Here is a 17558-nt window from a genome sequence, read left to right on the forward strand (position 1 = left end):
TGTGCAGCCTTTCAGGCCTAGTGGTGAGAAGTTGACCTTTGTCCTCACCTTCTTCTCTGGACAGATTAAATCCAGCTACTCTCAGAACGCCTGCTGCTATTCACAAACTTGAATTTCAGAGATTTTCTAAGTGTAAGTGTGTTTTCTCAGACTAGTAGCATTAGCATCACCTGAAAACTTGTTAGAAATGTAAATTTTCAGGCCTCACTCCAGAACTACTGAATCAGAAACTCTGGAGGTGGGGTCACGCAGGCGGGATACATGCTCGAGTGTGAGGATCACTGCACTATAAATGACACCCATTATTTTGAGAGAGATACATGTACATAACATAAACTTGTAGGATATATATATATATATATATATATATATATATATATATATACATATATTATTTTTGAAGGTTTTTTTGTGTCTGTAATTTTATATATATATATACATATATACATGTGTGTATATATATACACATGTATATATATATATATCTCACCTGCTAGTTTGCTTTTCTTAAATTCTTGATGGGTATTGACTGCCTTTGATTTCTCTTTGCATTTATTCTTTGTGTGCATGGTACATAGAAGGTGTTTAAAATTCTTCTTGAGTGAAAGATTTGGTGAATAAAGGAGTTAATAGATAATTAACTTTTCTTTTTTGAGTAAGCTACCTGGTGAAAGCCATGACCCAAAGGCCACTGTGTAAAGCTATGTGGATGATCAAGCTGCTGTGTGACCTCATTGCCTGGCACTGTGGCTCCAAGTTCCAACTCTTTTTACATTTTCTCAAGTTGTTACCTGCTTCCTCATCCTCAAATATTTTAGTTCTGTAACTGTAGAAGAATACAAAGAGTTCATATGGATTATTTTCACTGGTGGTTTTAATGTTAATGCTAAAAACATGTACGTGTGAAATATTCGACAGGACAATTATTCTGTAGGAAAAGTATTGAATTAGAGAAAGTCCATCCAATGAATATGCAACTATGTGTAAAGATATGTTGTGAAAATTACATTTGACATATATATCCATCATTGCCCAGTGCTGATGTAAACATTGCAGTACTACATCTTTATGGTATAATAAAAGTATGTGCCTTAAACTAAACTTTTGTGGAAGGTGTCTGAGGACCAGTTCTCTAATTGTGGGAGGAACAGTGATTTTGTTTCTAAGCATAAATCACCTGAATTGCTAAATTCCCCGAAATGCAAATAAATCTGAATAATTATTTTCTAATTAAATTGATGTTTATGTATGTAGATTAATCTAGATTCTATTGTAGCATCTCTAGCTGTAATACATGCCTATAAGTAAGAGTTGTATATACCTGAATATCCAGCAATCTTACATGGAGAAAAGCATAAAAGATTGGATGTACCTATTTATGTTCCTAAGATATTTGTTTCTTCCTCTTTGACTCATCTTCTATTCGCTGCATTTAAATGATGCAATATGGTGAACCAATTAAACCAATTTTTTTCCCAAGTTAGATTTCCAGAGAATCAAATCAACCATTCTGTAAAGATAAAGTGATTTCCCAAAAATTTGTGGTAAAGCTCTATAAATGCTATAAAAATGGATGATGTTGCATGTCAAAAACACAGGAATGTGATGATTAAACTATAAATTAGAGTATTATAGTAAGTAGATCACGTAAAGGTTCATAGCTGGTTACTGTAATAGCATATTAAATTTACTAATGTGAATATTCAATTATAGGGTACCATATTCTTGTGTTTTAGACACTCAAAGTTCTTAGGTGTTCAGGTCATGTTGCAGATATGTTTTGTGAATTGTATTTATTTATTCCTTTTTATATTCAGTGCCACAACTCTATTTTGGGCCAATATTGCCTTCACTGGTGATAACCACAAGAACCTCCTAACTTAATTCTTTGGTCCAGGTCTCTCATCTCCAGTCTAACCTATGCTTAGAACATTGCAGATTAACACTTCTATCTAGATCATGAATCTAATGATAATCATAATGATAAAAGTAATTTGAGTCCATTATGTCAAATATAAATTCTTCAGCATGATGTTTGCAGGTTCTTATATCAAAATTTCTGGTTGTACAAATTCAAATCCTGTACTGGAAATGTACACTCAAGCTAAATTGAGTTCGTTGACCCAGGAACATATTCTGTGCTTTTGTTTCTTCGTGGGCTTTGCTCAGGCTCGTCATGTCACATGGGGTGCTCAGGCCAATAATCTTACCTCATCTTAAGTGCTATTTTAATGCAACGCACTGCTACTAGGTTTGGCTCTACTATAAATCATCTCTCTACCCTATGGATACTCTCTTTTGGACTCTGTACAAGTTCTGGCTTATATTTTAGTCATAGATGCCATAGATGCTTCTGTCTTGTGACTTGTTAAAAACTTCACTTAATAAAAGACTTTATCAGTACTTATTGGATTAAATGTGTTGACCCCATTGTCTAAGCCACTGTTTTTCAAATTTAGCTACACATTGAAATCACTAGGGGAGTTCCCCAAAATACTGAGGCTGGGTTTCACTACAGGATATACTGATTTAAGTAGTTGGGCATGAAGTCTGGGCATTGAGACTTTAAACATCACTCTAGGTCATTCTAAAGTACAGCAAATTTTGGGAAACACTAGCTTTGTTACTCCTGGGATTATCCAAAATGTCTCTTAGAGTATATTTTTTGACCATGGTCTCCTATAGCCACCTGGTTGGTGGATTTATTTCCATTCTACTTTGTGAAGAGATGTCCTTCTCATGAACCAGTCGCAAAATGGGCCTCCCCAGGCCAATTCCAACTTTATCTACAGCTCTAAATAGCATAATTAGGAAGTGTTTATTTCAGGTTTATAGATTAAAATATATTCCTCCAAATATCCTTGTAATCTGGTTGCTGATTTTGGGGAGTCCCACTTAATTATAATTAAAACTTTATAAAAAAGGACAAAGTAATGTATACATCAGTTAGGTTTATGCTTAAAAACTATGTGCGTATGTACCTTATGTGATCTTCAAAGAAAGCATAAGTGAATCATAAGGAAGTAAATTAAAAAAATAGTTGTAAGCAATTTAACAAATGCATTGTCTTAAAATTTGCATTTAGAAAAGGATAGATGGGAGAAAATCTATGCAGTTATTTTTCATCACTTATAATTTGCATTTGGACTTCTCTATATATGCACCTTTCATCCTGATTTATGATGAAAAGATGATGTATTGTACCTTAGGAACATAGTACTTGTTGACAGTGTTTTCTTTCTTAAAACAATCTATAAAGCAGAGACAAGAATACCTATGCTATTATGCAGGTATTATTTGAATTGTTAATAAAAATAATATTAACGGAGATAATTAATTTGAGTGTATTAGTTTGAACTGTTTGCTCTGGAGAGTTTGGGTTCCAAGCAATCCATGACAGTCTCTTACTCTTGCACTTTGAGGGGCATCGGGTGTATATGGGATGACCAGATGGCTGTCGGCTTTTGTGCCAAAACATGGATGATGTTCCATCATCAGGAGAATCAAACTCATGCGATAAACTGGCTTCTGCAGTCACTACATTTCTAAGCAAGAGAGATTATAAATTTATGTGATATTGCTGAGTTTTGGGATCCCTGATTTTTAACAGATAAAATACAAAACTAGGGACTGTGTATTTATATTTTATAAATGATTCACTGCATTTAAGCCCAAGGATATATCATAAAAACAACTTTTCCTTTATGATCCCTCAGCTCCAAATAACTCTCCATATCCTGGCAATTCTTTATAATGCCACTCACAATAGGCTCTTCGTCTTTATTCTCATTTGTAGCCAGTCTCCTCTGGGTTCCTATCATCTCATCAGCTATTGCCTTCATCCTGGACAACCTGCTTTCCTGCCCTTGTGTATTTCACTTTTTCTCCCAGACTGTTGTGCCCATCCTCCGCTCTATCTTTTAGAATCTTATAGGCTTCAATGTGGATCATTCATAATTCCTTCCTTAATTTTCCTGAATCCTCAAGCTGCAGATTTCCTCAACAGATCATAATACCTCAAAGTCAGGAACTGTGAATGGTTTAGTGTATTTTCTTCAAAGCCTAGCACAGAGACTAATGTAGGTTCTCCTAAATATGTGGTGGGTAAATATATACAATCCCAAGCAATCTAGAGGTACTTCAGAAACCCATCCATAGCAAATCTTGATCCTAAAATGGGACTGAATTTCTAGTTCTATCTTTTTAAAGAGTAACAAACTTTTGGAGACTTAGATATGGTAGGTTTTTTCTGAAACTTTCCAATGTGTTTATTTTTTTTTTTTTAAGCCAAACTAAACAAACAAATGAAAACCAAATAAAACAAAAATGTGTTAGTTGAGTTGTTTAGTCCCTCTTTTAATAGTTTTATATTTGTTTTTAAAATTTTTCTCATTTACCTTTTTTTTTAAAAAATCATCCTTGTCTTCAATGTTTTTCTTTATGTTAGATCACATTCCTCTTTATTTTACTATCAAGATGTATATAGCGCTAGGCTCTAGCATTTTAACTTATTGGAAAGGACAGTTATTATCAATAAACCTAAAATTCTTTCTTTGTATGGGGCCTTATTCCTGTGTAACTGGCTACATAGGAAAATTCTAGAAAATAAAACAAAACAACAACAAAAGCTTCTGAATATGGGCTCTCAAAGATGGAGATTATTAATAACTTTCTTTTCATTACGTCATAAGCAAACAAGTCAGAAGCTGGAGAAGTTATATTTTTCTTCGTTGAATAGTGATTTATTGAATATCTGCAAAGCAGACATAGAGTGCATAGTTTTCCATTTCAGTTGCCATTTTAAAAATAAAATCAGTGGATAATTTCAACTTGAAGCACATATAAGTGACAATGAATAGTATTTTGCTAAATTTGTATTTCATTCCTTTCTAGCCATGCTTATTTTTTTGTAAAAAAGAAAACATGTTTTAATGACACTAAGGAAAAGTTATTTTAGAAATGATAAAAGTTGAACATATTTAAACAAAGGGAAAAAGCAGAATAAAATTAATGATTACAATACTAAAATTAGACAGGAAAATGGCTACTGAATAAGTCCGAACGTTTCCATGAGAGACATAAAGGCATCCTTGTTGTTAAGAAAGCATATGGAAAACTATATAAAATGAAATATTACTAAGACTTCTTTTGTCTCCTCATTATATGTCAATAATGAGGAAAGCTTTGCAATGACAAAGCTCTTGAAGTGAGTTGTGGAATATTAAATTGTTTAAGTATATTTTTGACATCAAGTGAATTTAAATATTTTGAATGTTGGTTATCTATGCATTATTTATAATGCCACAACATTATTCATCAAAATGCAGTCGACTTAGATACTGAAATATTTAACATTATTGACTTTAGGGACTTAGAAGTGGTACTGACAGCCCATGAACAATTATGCCCAGGCTTGAAGCTGTACAGCATGCAGCCAAGGGGATGTGCTTTGTGAGTAATCTCTGGGTACTACTGAATAGCGGCTGGCTTACTCATTGTCTCCATATTCTGCAGCTCTCATATAGTGAGAAAAATGTTGGTTCAAGTATTTTTACAGCTAATGTTACTATAATAATGCAATGTAATGCAGTGAGAAATTTTAGATAGCGTCTGACCTGATTATAAATTGCTTTAAATTTGAAGGTAGTATAATTATTAAGGGGTCTTAAAGTGCCATCTAAATCTTTTCGTAATACTTAAGTAATTTATGTGTTTAAGAGATACTTGTGAATGTAGGGATTCATAAAAATATCTCTCAGGAATGCTAAGACATTTTGTATTTGCTTCAGAATGCTTTATCTTAACCATGTAGAGATAATTGATATATATTATCACAGTATTACTTTTAATGTATGTATTCTTGAAGCTTTAAAGGATAAAAATTTACATTATACATTTTAGAACATGTGATTCAATAAAAGACTAAAAAAACATAGATTATGTTATTTTACATTGTGATGTTATAAGATGTTTTGTTTAGGAAGTTTAATTCGTAGCCTAGAAAAATCTTTCCCGAAAAGGTAGCACACTTGAAGATCTCACTGAAGTGAGAGGAATAAGTTGCATATTATGATATTCCGTGTGACATTTAATACTATCAGTAAAAAATGAAGGAAAGTCTGGTGAATTTAAGAATCACCTAGCTTTTACAGCATTTGAGGTTGTGATTTTAAAAGACCTCGTATAGGACCCCAAAAACTATAGAATATACACACATATAATTTATCACTATTTTAATATATGAATTATTTCTTATTATAACTAATGGAACTAGATTTCTTTTGTTAAACTAAAAAATCAAGATAGCCAGAAATGCTGTGTTTAACTTTGCCTAGTGGCACTGTAGTAAATATAACTTTGATGACATTGTTTTCCAAGTAGCTAAGATTTAATTGCTATTTTTCTTAAGATTTTTACCTTTAAGCTCTAGAGAATAAATTTCTTATGCAGAGCAATTCTGAGCAATTTAACTAAAATTATTGTATTTCAATGTGTCCAAATTATGAAAATAATGGCAAACAGAACAAATAAATATTTGAAACATAATTTCCCTTGACCAAGGTATGAGATCATTTAATTATTAAATGTATGTTTACACATTCAAATCTATGGGAAATAACTTGTTCTTTATTTGTTTCTATTATAGTTAAGGAAAACCTGGTTTGCAAACTATTTTTTCACTTGTCAACATAGAGGTAAGTTTTGGTAATGGACCAAATTCAGGTGAATTGGAAACTTTGGAAGGACGTTTGGTTTTGGTTCTTAGTAAGATCCAAAATGGGTACTTTTAGAATATTTTCTTCTTGGTGAGATCTAAAATGGCTACACAGCAGTCTTCTATTTCACAGATTTTTTGGATGGAAATATAACTTAGGTAATTTTTTTTTATTTGACATTTTTGTCCAAAATTTGTTTTTAAGTTTTCCTCAGTAAGGTAGCTTTAGTTGTGGAGCCCAAGGTACAGAACTACAGAGCAGAAAGCTATAATGGCTTTGTTTGCAGTATTTTGGTAATAATAAATGAAGCCGTTTTCATGAATGGGATGAAACTATATGTAATAGAGCATTTTAGAAAGAATATTCTTATGGGTAAAGACACCTGAAATTGGTAGTTTGCCATGAGGTTTGTAGTGCTAATACATCAACGTTTCATAATTTCATACATTTAGTCATCTTTCTTTGCTGTAGAAATTAGTAATTTTGTCTAGCTAGGATTAAGAACAAGTGGGGTTTTTTTTTTTAGGAAAAAAATAAAAATGCTTAACTTTTACTTTAATTCCTACAATTTGCCTATAGATGGATGAAGCCTGTTTCTCCCTAGGGGTTTCTTTTCATTGATGCCAATGTTTTCATAAGTGACCTATGTTTTAAAAACCTGAATTTAGCAGAAAATAATAGCAATGCCTTTCAGAGGAAAAAAAAAACTTAAGTAAAATGCCAAATAATGGTAATCTTGCCTCTTTCTATTTGCCTAGAATAATTAAACAAACAAATAAACAAACACACACACAGATTCTTTTCCTCCAAGAAAAGTGATAAGTGAAATGCACTTGGAATTTTTTCCGAAGTTATCCATAGATTATTTGTGCATCTTACTAGGTAGGCCACTGCCTCTACTTAAAGTCAGATTACTCTCTTTCTGAGTCAATTTTTGTGTTCTGAGATATCTGTAGAGAGACAACTGACAACTGCCCTGAGAGACTTCATATTAATGAATATGATGTTAACCAGAATGTGGGACTGCACAGAGGAGCGCTCATTTTGCATTTTGCCTTGTCTAATTTGATAAAGTGAATGAACATCAAGGAAAGACGATAAATAATATTGCTTTGTGGCTTTAATATATTGCCATTTAATCAAAGATTGCATGCCATTTTGTATTTAAATACCCTTATGAGGTAGCTTGGAGAGATCTCTGCCCTTTTCAATCTGTGACAGATTTCCTAGTTAAGAGCAAAACAGTCTATTACTGAATAATATGCATAATTAACAGGAAAGTATAATAAAGTTGTTGCTTAAACTCTACTAAAACATGGGAATATTTGCACTGGACAGTTTGAGGTCTAATTTATCAGTTCATAGCACAATTTTTTGTTTGCGAAAAAAGATGCCCGAATTTCCTTTTTCTACTTGAAATAGATGTTGCAGACTGTACCAGGAGATGCAAGAATATGAGGGCCTGTTATTTTTTTTTCCAGCTCTATCGGTGTGCTACCAACAACCAGTGAATTCCTCAGATAAAATTATAGAAGGTATTTCGGTGTCCAGGGAGAGATTGTAGTAACCATATTACATTAGGTAATTTAAATGCTCCCCATAACATACTGTAGAATGCCTCTACTGAGAATATAAGTTAAATTTATATAGCACTGAAAAGTTATACATTTTTATTAAACTCCACTAATCTTTCATCCATGAGAGTCTCTCATAGTTATTCCTAGGAAATTCTTCAATGCAATCTTTCAAAGCATTAGATCCCCCCTCTGCCCCCCACTGCTTTGACAGAGCCCTGTGGGTAACGTGCTTACTCTACGAACTGTCTTAACAGAGGGAAAGAAAACTGTAATGCTCCTCTATCAGACCATGTCATTAGCTGTTGGGAAACCAGAGCCCAGTTACAAATGACTTCTAAAAACCTCAGCTCAGATAAGTACAATCACATCATACACAGCAGGAATCACGCATCATCAGTGGTTGATTCCTACTCTATTCCTTAAGTTTTCTTATGATTTTTAAGACTTCGTAATTTATCATGACCTGTGAGACCTTTCTTAAGGGAAATTTTCAAGCGGGGAAAAATAGTAGGAGCTGGCTTTCTTTAATTTAAGAGTTAAAGACTCACAAAATCTAGTCAATGATGAGAGTCAGTCTAGGAATGAATGATACCTATCTGGGTGCTTAATTTAAGCTGCTTTTCAGAGTCTCCCTAGCTTTTCACTTTTACTAACAAAAGAGTCCATGGCTCTTCCTTTGTGCTTGGAAATTTAGGAGCACCTCCCACAGCAAAGATTAGGTTATGAATTTGACAAATGAGAACACCGTCTTCAAGTGTGATGTATTTGCCTATGATCAAGTTTGCTAGCAGTTGACAATCTATAGTTTCGTGCCATCACACGATTCTCTCTGCTGTATTCTAAATCACAGAATATGTGTTATTATTCCACTGGTTCTATCACACCTACTTACAGACATCTTGATTTCTGAGATGTGGGCTTATCTCTCAATGATCTTCCAGTCTCATTTCAAATGTTGCCTGATCTAACTCCACAACACTTCAGATACAGAACATCACCTCTTGTGCTCCTAAGTAAAATATGGTGGTGCATGAACCTTGGTCCTTTAGTTGAGAAGTCAAGGTAATTTACTGCAATCATACCCATACACAGTCCCTACCCTGATGGAACTCATCCAATGAGGCTTTGTTGCTTTCACTTACAATTTTGCTGCTTTCATTTGGGTCAATGTCATTGCAGTTATTTTGCAGGCAAAGTAGTAAAAAATTTGATTTTTCCCTATACAATATATCTGCAGATCGTTGCTTAAAAATATTGGTGTAAAGGTCTGCACCACAGTGATGATGTTCAATTTTATATTGTGTTTGAAGATGGGGAGATATCAAGGGCATACCAATTCAGCCATAAATATGTTTTGCGTCAATGTTATAAAGTTGTTACAAAATTTTGGTAATCCAGAAAAAGCTAAACCTTTTCTGTTTGTTTGTTTTTAAAGGGAAGAAAAGTGCTTCTGAGGCTTTTTAAAAATAAGTAACAGTTTTCAGATTCATTTTTTGCAAAGATTGCTAAGACCATTCGCAGACACCAGCAAACCAGACTGAACAGAAAGATTCCTCTGGCAGGATGCCGAGCAAATCATTGAATTCTCCAGTCTCTAAGAGACAGTATCTAAATGCCATTCTCAAGGCATTATATTCCCTGCTTCACCATAATATTAGCAAAGACAAGACAAAAAACGTATAGTTATTTACTAACCATTACAGAATATGCTAGGCCCTTTACCTGGAAGCCAGATTTGGCTTCTGGGATTTTCCAAAGGCCATGCTAGAAGAAGTGGCTGCTACTGATACCCAGGGAAGGCAATTCTTAAATTGCTTACCTTGGGATGGAACTTTCTGTGGACTTTAGGCCCTTGGGACCAAAAGCCATGAGGCATTTATGAATAGATGATACAAGAATTTTAATAAAAGTTGCAATAACTCTGAAAATAGTGTCTTTAATAAGCTACATACTATTAATAACGATGCATGCATAGTGCCGTGCATTCATAACTATTTGGTCATAAAATATGTGACTGTAATTATGATATTTACAGTCAACTTATAAAAATACATGTAATTCTGAATGGCAATAGTTAATCCTTAGCTCTATACACAAGCCAAGAAGGATTAGCTTATTATGGGAAAGTGCAATAGATAATTACAAAATGGACAAAGCTTTTACGCTCTTGAATTCAACATTCAAGAATGACTATAATAGCATCATAAAACTACACTTGTCATCATTATTCCTCTCACCTCACAAGGTAAAAAAATCTAAATTCTGTGGAAATAAATGGAAATCAAATAGGAAAGAGCGACTAACATGATACAATGACAGAGAATAGTTATTTCATAGGATACTTATGCACAACCTTCAAAGAGGTTCATAGTCACTGCAAGAATTCATGGGAAAATATCTAAACATGACTTTCATTAAAAAAAATTAAACTTGGGCTAGCATATGATTACCTTTAACCATAAGGAGTTAAAAGTCTAACTTTTAGCTGATCTCTTTCTGTAATTTAGGTGAATACCTTTTTGAAGTTTATAACATCAAAGAGAGTAGAGCTCATGTGGTACGTTCTAATTCAAATTTAAATTCTGATGGAAGGGAATAAATCTACATTCCAGTTTAAATGCAGAAAAGGAGTGGTTTTTTTTTCAAACTTCTTAAAGGGCATACGTATTTCAATTAAATAAAATATTACACAAAACTGACATATTTCCCACACATTTCTCCTCTGCTAGGAGTTGACTGGTCATCTGCTGACAATAGGTAAGTTCCTAATTTGAACGGCATTAGTACTTTACAAATGAAACAAAACAATGAGTGTAAACTTGAAAAACTAGAGAGAGGTACACACAAGCTACCAAAAAAAGGTTGAGATTAGGGGTGACCTGCAAATCATGATCTCTTATCTTAGGATGTATCTTAGCATTCAGGAAATGGAATTCTTGAAAACATCTGTTTCACAGTGAGGTGTGGAGGTCAGATGATGCTCTGTTAGATTCTTCTTAGTACTAAATTACTTCTCAGGACTGAATTAAGGCATTTTAGGTGGTATATTAACTCTTCCAGAACAAAGGATTCCATTTCAATAAATTATTGCTACAGTTCACTAAAGAGAACTACTGTGTCCTGGAAAAGATAATGTTCCTTCCAAAATGCCCTCTAGTCACTTAAACAATGAGAAATTCATATTCATCTTAGACACTTTGATTCTTGAAGACATAAACTAAAAAAAAAAAAAAAAAGAAAAAAAAAAGAACGGTTTTTTCCTATCCAAATAGAGACTACCTGGATGGAAACGTAACATTAGCACTGCCTGGTCATTTTGCAGGATATGCCATTTCCTCCACATGCCTTTGACAACTGGCATGTTTGATTCTTTCTCTGTAAATCAGCCTGTCAATCTTCTTTGCATGAGAAATGGTCTACAGGAACCAACAAAAAACTAACCCCAATAGCCAGTCTTTTAAAAAATAGGTGACTGAGTGGAGTGTGGCACACAATGGGAAGAAAAGGAATGATAGATAATGAACTTTCTAACAATTATCTTCCATGTTTTGCAAGGGATGCCAAAAATTAAAAATCTTTAGAAATGATGGGTAATCTGTAAGAGGAATTCTCCTCTTCTTGGCACCCCCACCACAAAACCCTCACCCAAACAAAAATCAAAACCCAAACTAAAAATTTCAGAAACTTCTACGTCAGATATGAGATCATGGTCTGGAGGCTAGTCATACCGAATACCAGTTCATTCTAGCACAGCAGTTTGTGAGGCCAAAGGCTAGGGGTATTTGTGACGTGATTTTACAAATAACATAAAATAATAACCCTCTGGTTATGAAATCTATAGATATTGCACTCAAATTGACACAGTGGAGAAGACATGGATCATTTCCTGTTGAAACCCAATTACCTCAAGGCAAAACAAAGCTAACTCCATTTAATAAATAAAATGCTGCTTAAATGTTTTCATTTTAGGGACTATTCTCTTTCCCTTTTATATTCTGGAAAGCTATATGTCTAAGTATGTTTGTTTTGAAACTTCATTAGTTTACCAACTTCATTTCCAGAGACGATAACAAGAATGAAATGGTTTGTATCTTTTTTCTGAGCATAATTGAGTCAAGGAGTTTCATTATTTTAGATAGTATTGATTTGATTAAAATATAGAAACAAAATTGATGGGAAACAGTAGCTTTCTTCTAGGTAAAAGAGCTTACTAGCATATTTTGTAATCACTGGACATTTATTCTGTCCTACCTAGAAATAAATTATGTTACTGGTTGGCATGGGAAAAGGCATTTTCTAGTAATTTTCTGTGACAGGAAGCACAGCGTTAGTCCAAGTAAGCACCCAACAGGCTGAGTCCACCTGCGTGGGAGTAGTTTTAAACTTTAACTTAAGGAAAACATTTACCTCAGTACTTTTGTTTGAGAAAGAATTCAGCAGCAGTTACAATTAATATGCCACCTGTGATCACCCTAGGAGGGGGCCATCTGAGGAGCACTTTCCAGGTAGCAAGAGCAACGCTATTGTAAGAAGCTACAAAATGATACTGCAGTAGGTATAGTGACCACTACTGTGGTGATCATGTCCTGGATTATGTTCCAAATACTAATGCAAGGAATATACTAGAGTTTAGGATTAGAATAGTTTCCTTACACTAAGAACCAGTAGATGGCGTGTGATGAGTGGGTATGGTCCATTTTACTCTATTTCACTCTACGAGTTTCCCTAGTTATGTCTCCTTTCTGCTATGTTAATTACCCATATTCCATGGCAGTTATTTTCCCTATCTAAAATAAGAACGGTATAACTATGGAATACCCCAACTCACATAGACATACTTGTGCACCTTTAGACACATGTATGGATAATTTGTGTGAAGTGCTCATTTGCAGTTGGGTGAACTCACTGAAAGCAGCCATATCTGCCTTCCAAATACAGTAAAAGCCAGTGATAATCCACGTCAACTGTTTATTTCTAATATGAAACTGTAAACCTTGTCCTTGTAGTAATTAATTCAAATGCCTTTTGTGTTTTTTTGCTAAGTCATCCAAAGCAAAAGTCTAGATGACTGATGACATGATACGCATAATCTAATGAACTCACATCTGTTGATTTTGCTCATCCCACAGTTGAATGACACTTACTGCTGAGACACTTGGGTTGATTTAGAATGGCTATTAATGAGTCTATATATTTGGCTAAGGTTGATTTGACTTTCTAGGGAAAGACCATCCTATCTGCAAATGGACACCTCCCTCCACATAAACGTCAATGTACACTAAAGACAAATCTAAGTATATGTATATATGGGATATATACATATATTTGTACACATAAAGTGGATTGGGAAGTCCTTTGGTTTAGACAGTATTAAATATGTACTTCCCAAGTGCATAGGTTTCCTTTGACCGACCTGTTCAAAAAACAAACATGAAAAGTGCCTTGGCAATTTTGACATTTCCTATGTATTTCCCCCTATTTGAAGGACACCTTTCCTTGCTTCTCCATGGCTCCTAAGCATTTTATTTTTAAAAGCAGTTAGTTCTTTTGGCCTGCTATCTTAACACTCCATTGATTCGTCCATTCCTTGGAAGCACTCTCAGATTACATGCAGAAACTTGTTTTCAGCAGAGAACAAGATTGCAAAGAACTTTTCCCTTCTTTTTTATTCCCTCTTCCCCCCAAGAAGCAGACACCTTGACATGTCATGAATAATGCATTCTTGGTCTGACTTGCCTTGTTACCCCTGGCCAGCCCAAGCAGCTGAGGTCTGAGCTTTACTTGCCCTGCATCGTTGTGCAATACTGGAAAAGAAAAATAATCCATTGGTCTATACCCCTCAGACTGTGGTGACATGATCAGGGTTCTCTTGAATTTCTATGCATTCAATTTCCTCTCTTTCCTTTCGCTTGGCACGTTTCTTTTTCTTGTGGTGCTTTTTGGAAGGGGGGAAAAACGTTAGGAACACAGGTAAAATAACAAAACAGTGCAGAAGTGTGCAACCCCCAGTGAGCAGCAAGCATTTGAACAGTGTGAAGGTCAGGTTCGAAGGCACAAATAGAAGGGGGACTAACCCAATAAGAAAAGAAGTAACATTTTGCAAAATGGCTGTCCCATGCTCTTGCAGGGAGCTTTTTATACATTGTGTTCGGGTGTGCTCAGTTGCTAGTACAAATGTGTAAAGCAGTGGTGCACAGTGGTCAATGGCGAAATTCAAGGTGTAGATAAGGCACAGGATAGAAATGCAGTCCATGTCGACGTTCCATAAGGTCATTAAGCCCAGAACGCCCAGCTCAATTGAGGTGACGCTAAGAATTAGCCAGAAGTTTCCCAGAGGGTGGATCACCAGAAAAAAAGTCAGGATTAACACCAGGAGAACACCAAAGCCTGCAATCAGAACAGGCACCGTGACAGACAAGCTGTAATGGTCCATGAAGACAAAGGAGGGGTTGAACACGATGAATCGGATGCTCTTTGAGAGGGACAGGGGTCTTAGCTTTTCCAATACTTCTATGACTTCCTTCTGCTTGTCTCTGCTAGTCCTGGCCACCAGATACAAGCGAGAAGCAATAATGTTGTTTTCATCCCCTGCCTTGGAGAAGATGATATCATTTCGAAAATGCTGGAATTCTGGCTTTTTTAAAAACGAGCTTTGCAGGACACTAATGAAGTCACTTTTGTTATTGGCACTGATGTTGCTGACTTTCAGGAACTGATAGTACTGCTCCACCCAGGAGACTGCAGTGAATCCACTACAGAGTCTTCTTAGGTCCTCCTGGACGCTGCTGTTCCAGTACTCTAGGGGCTCATACACATAGAATCCTATTACAGGGCTATAGTTGCTGAAATATTTCTGCTGAACCATGGCATAGGAAACGCTTGGCGAATCACTGGCTAGTAGATTGATGATGTTGACTCCGTCACTGATCTGTAAGCACCCCATGAAGGAGAAGGAAGCATAAATGAGATAGAGGATGACGACAAATGGCTTCACATATATGTTGGTAATCCATTCATTATAATGTTCACGGAGGAAGTGCTGAATGAAGTGGTGCTGATAGGGGTTCGTCTCATGATGGGAGGTCTGTTGATGCCCATCACTCATCACTGTCTGGAACCACACAGGTTTGCGATCCAGGTATTCTGCAGAAGGGATCTTACAGCAAAAGATGCTGTGGTAGCGGTTTTGCTCTAGTTGGCCAGCAAAGACCAGACAGGAGCCAAAGAAGGAGAAAATGTAGAAGTAGTTCAACAGAATGGAGACACACATGTTTTGACAGAAGACCTTCACAGCCTCGATGTTTGTGAATGGACTGGCACCCATGCCAAACGTGATGAAGTACAGGGAGCTGGTCATGGTATAGGTGACCATCACATCAGAATAGGCGTCTGCTATCCTGTCTTTGAAGGGCAAGTTCTCTTTGGTTCTCCGCCATCCAGACAGAAGCTCAAACACTCCTTTAGTTCCATGACCTAATGTTTAAAAAAAGAAGAGAATAATTATTTTTACTTCCTCCTATGGCTCAGGTGAATTCCTTACAGTTTATCTATGCTAAACAGCATTTTATACTCTAAGGTTAAAAGGACTGTGATCCTCCTATCGGGGTCTCAAAAGTTGACTTACGTATAGGATACATTCTGCCCCTGTTTCACTTTAGCAAAGCCCAAATTTGTTGATATTCTGGGAAAATTGAAACATTTATTGTCCAGTCTATGAATGTGACAAGTTGTAAATATAATGTTACATTATTACATGGTTTTTTCCCCCTGTAAACGTATTGTCTTTCTAAATGAATAGTAAGTTGTAGAGGGCAGGGGCTGTTATTTGTGCACCTTCAAATGTCCCTTAACATCATGTCAAGTGCTTAGCTAACTGAATCATTGACTGACAGTTCCTAACTTTCATTTCAAGCTGATTTATATGCTGATTTAGGAAATTATAAAAGTATGTTAAACACTTAAAAATGGCTCTAAATTGATTTTATAATGTTGATAATCTGCTTGGTGGCCAAATGGCTTAGAAACCAATTTTCAGAGATTTGATTAATTAACTCTGGATGTGAGTCAAAAAAGAAAAAATTTTCCAGGTCACATAAAAGACCCAGAGAAAGACCTTCAGGGTGAAAAATCTTAGCAAGCACTTCCTTGGGGCACGTCATAGAGCTTTGACTCAGGTGAGATGGATGCTGACTAAATGCTTTTGACAGCTTCATTAAAGTGAATGAAGAATGCTTATTTTAAACCAGTTTGTGTACCTCTTGATAAGAGTAAGTAAGCAAAATGCTTATTCAGAACATATTACTTGAACACCCACTGTGCGCCAGACTCTGGTAGCTACTGGGCTGCAATTTTGAGGAATTTCACAGCGCTTAAGATACTACCACTTTCTTACTAGCAAAAGAAGAAAGCAGCTGGGAAAGCAAAGGTATTGTGCCATGTCTGAAGTTTACCCTTTTTTTGCTTCTCTGAATTGGACCTGTCAATGACCATACACAATATATCAATTGGTAGCTTTCTGAGTGAGCGGAAATCTTCATAGATCACTCTTGCCTTTATGGGCGTAGCAATACTACATAGGAACCTTTTCTGTGAATGAATACAAGCTGTGCTTGGGCTGTTCTCCAAGAAATCCATTAGACAAAGACATAGCTGAAAGGTCATTTACTGGTCAAAATGACCTAGTTCATGAAAACCTGGAAAATGGACTTCTGTGTGGCACTTAGATATTGGAGTTAGGTGTTACAGACTCAGTTTACTTAGTAGTGCTTTAACAAAGATATGACAGCTGGGGCCTTACTGCAATTGCTCTGAATTTGCACGGCTGATAGCTTTTGCTAGCTGACCTATATAATTCTTCTCTCTTTTATTTGAGACTACAATATAAACACTTAAAAATATTATTTCCTAGCCTAGTTTTCAACTAGAGGTGGTGAACCATGTGATAGGTCTGGACAATTCAATATAACTGAAAGTCATCTAAGGATACTTGTTAGAAATCCGGAGGGCACTTTGTTTGAAATGGCATAATGAAGCCGCCAGTAAGAGTCTTTGTCTGCCTCCTTTTGAAATTCTCTTTTAAAAAACCAAATCTCCATTTGGCTAAGCCATTGTAGGTAAGGCTGTTACATGCAGCTGAATCTATTCCTAACCAACAACATTTCATAGGTGAGTTAACATTTACCAAAATCTCTTTTATGATGACCTAAGGATTCTTGCTTCATAGATAATTTGACTTTAGTATTTACAGACTTAAATGTATATGATG

General features: G+C 35.4%; 1 protein-coding gene across 3 annotated transcripts in view; it reads right to left on the reverse strand.

The window, feature by feature from the left end:
* Nucleotides 1–421: 421 nt before the first annotated feature.
* The window catches only part of PTCHD4 (patched domain containing 4), a 200432-nt gene continuing 183295 nt past the window's right edge, over nt 422–17558 (reverse strand). For all 3 annotated transcript variants that reach the window (XM_074397877.1, XM_010333984.3, XM_074397876.1), the window contains one exon: nt 422–15766. In XM_074397877.1, coding sequence (XP_074253978.1) covers nt 14133–15766 — 1634 coding nt within the window. In that variant the 3' untranslated portion in view covers nt 422–14132. The remainder of the gene's footprint in view (nt 15767–17558) is intronic.

The sequence above is a fragment of the Saimiri boliviensis genome, chromosome 4, assembly GCF_048565385.1.
Source record: "Saimiri boliviensis isolate mSaiBol1 chromosome 4, mSaiBol1.pri, whole genome shotgun sequence".
NCBI lineage: Eukaryota > Metazoa > Chordata > Mammalia > Primates > Cebidae > Saimiri > Saimiri boliviensis.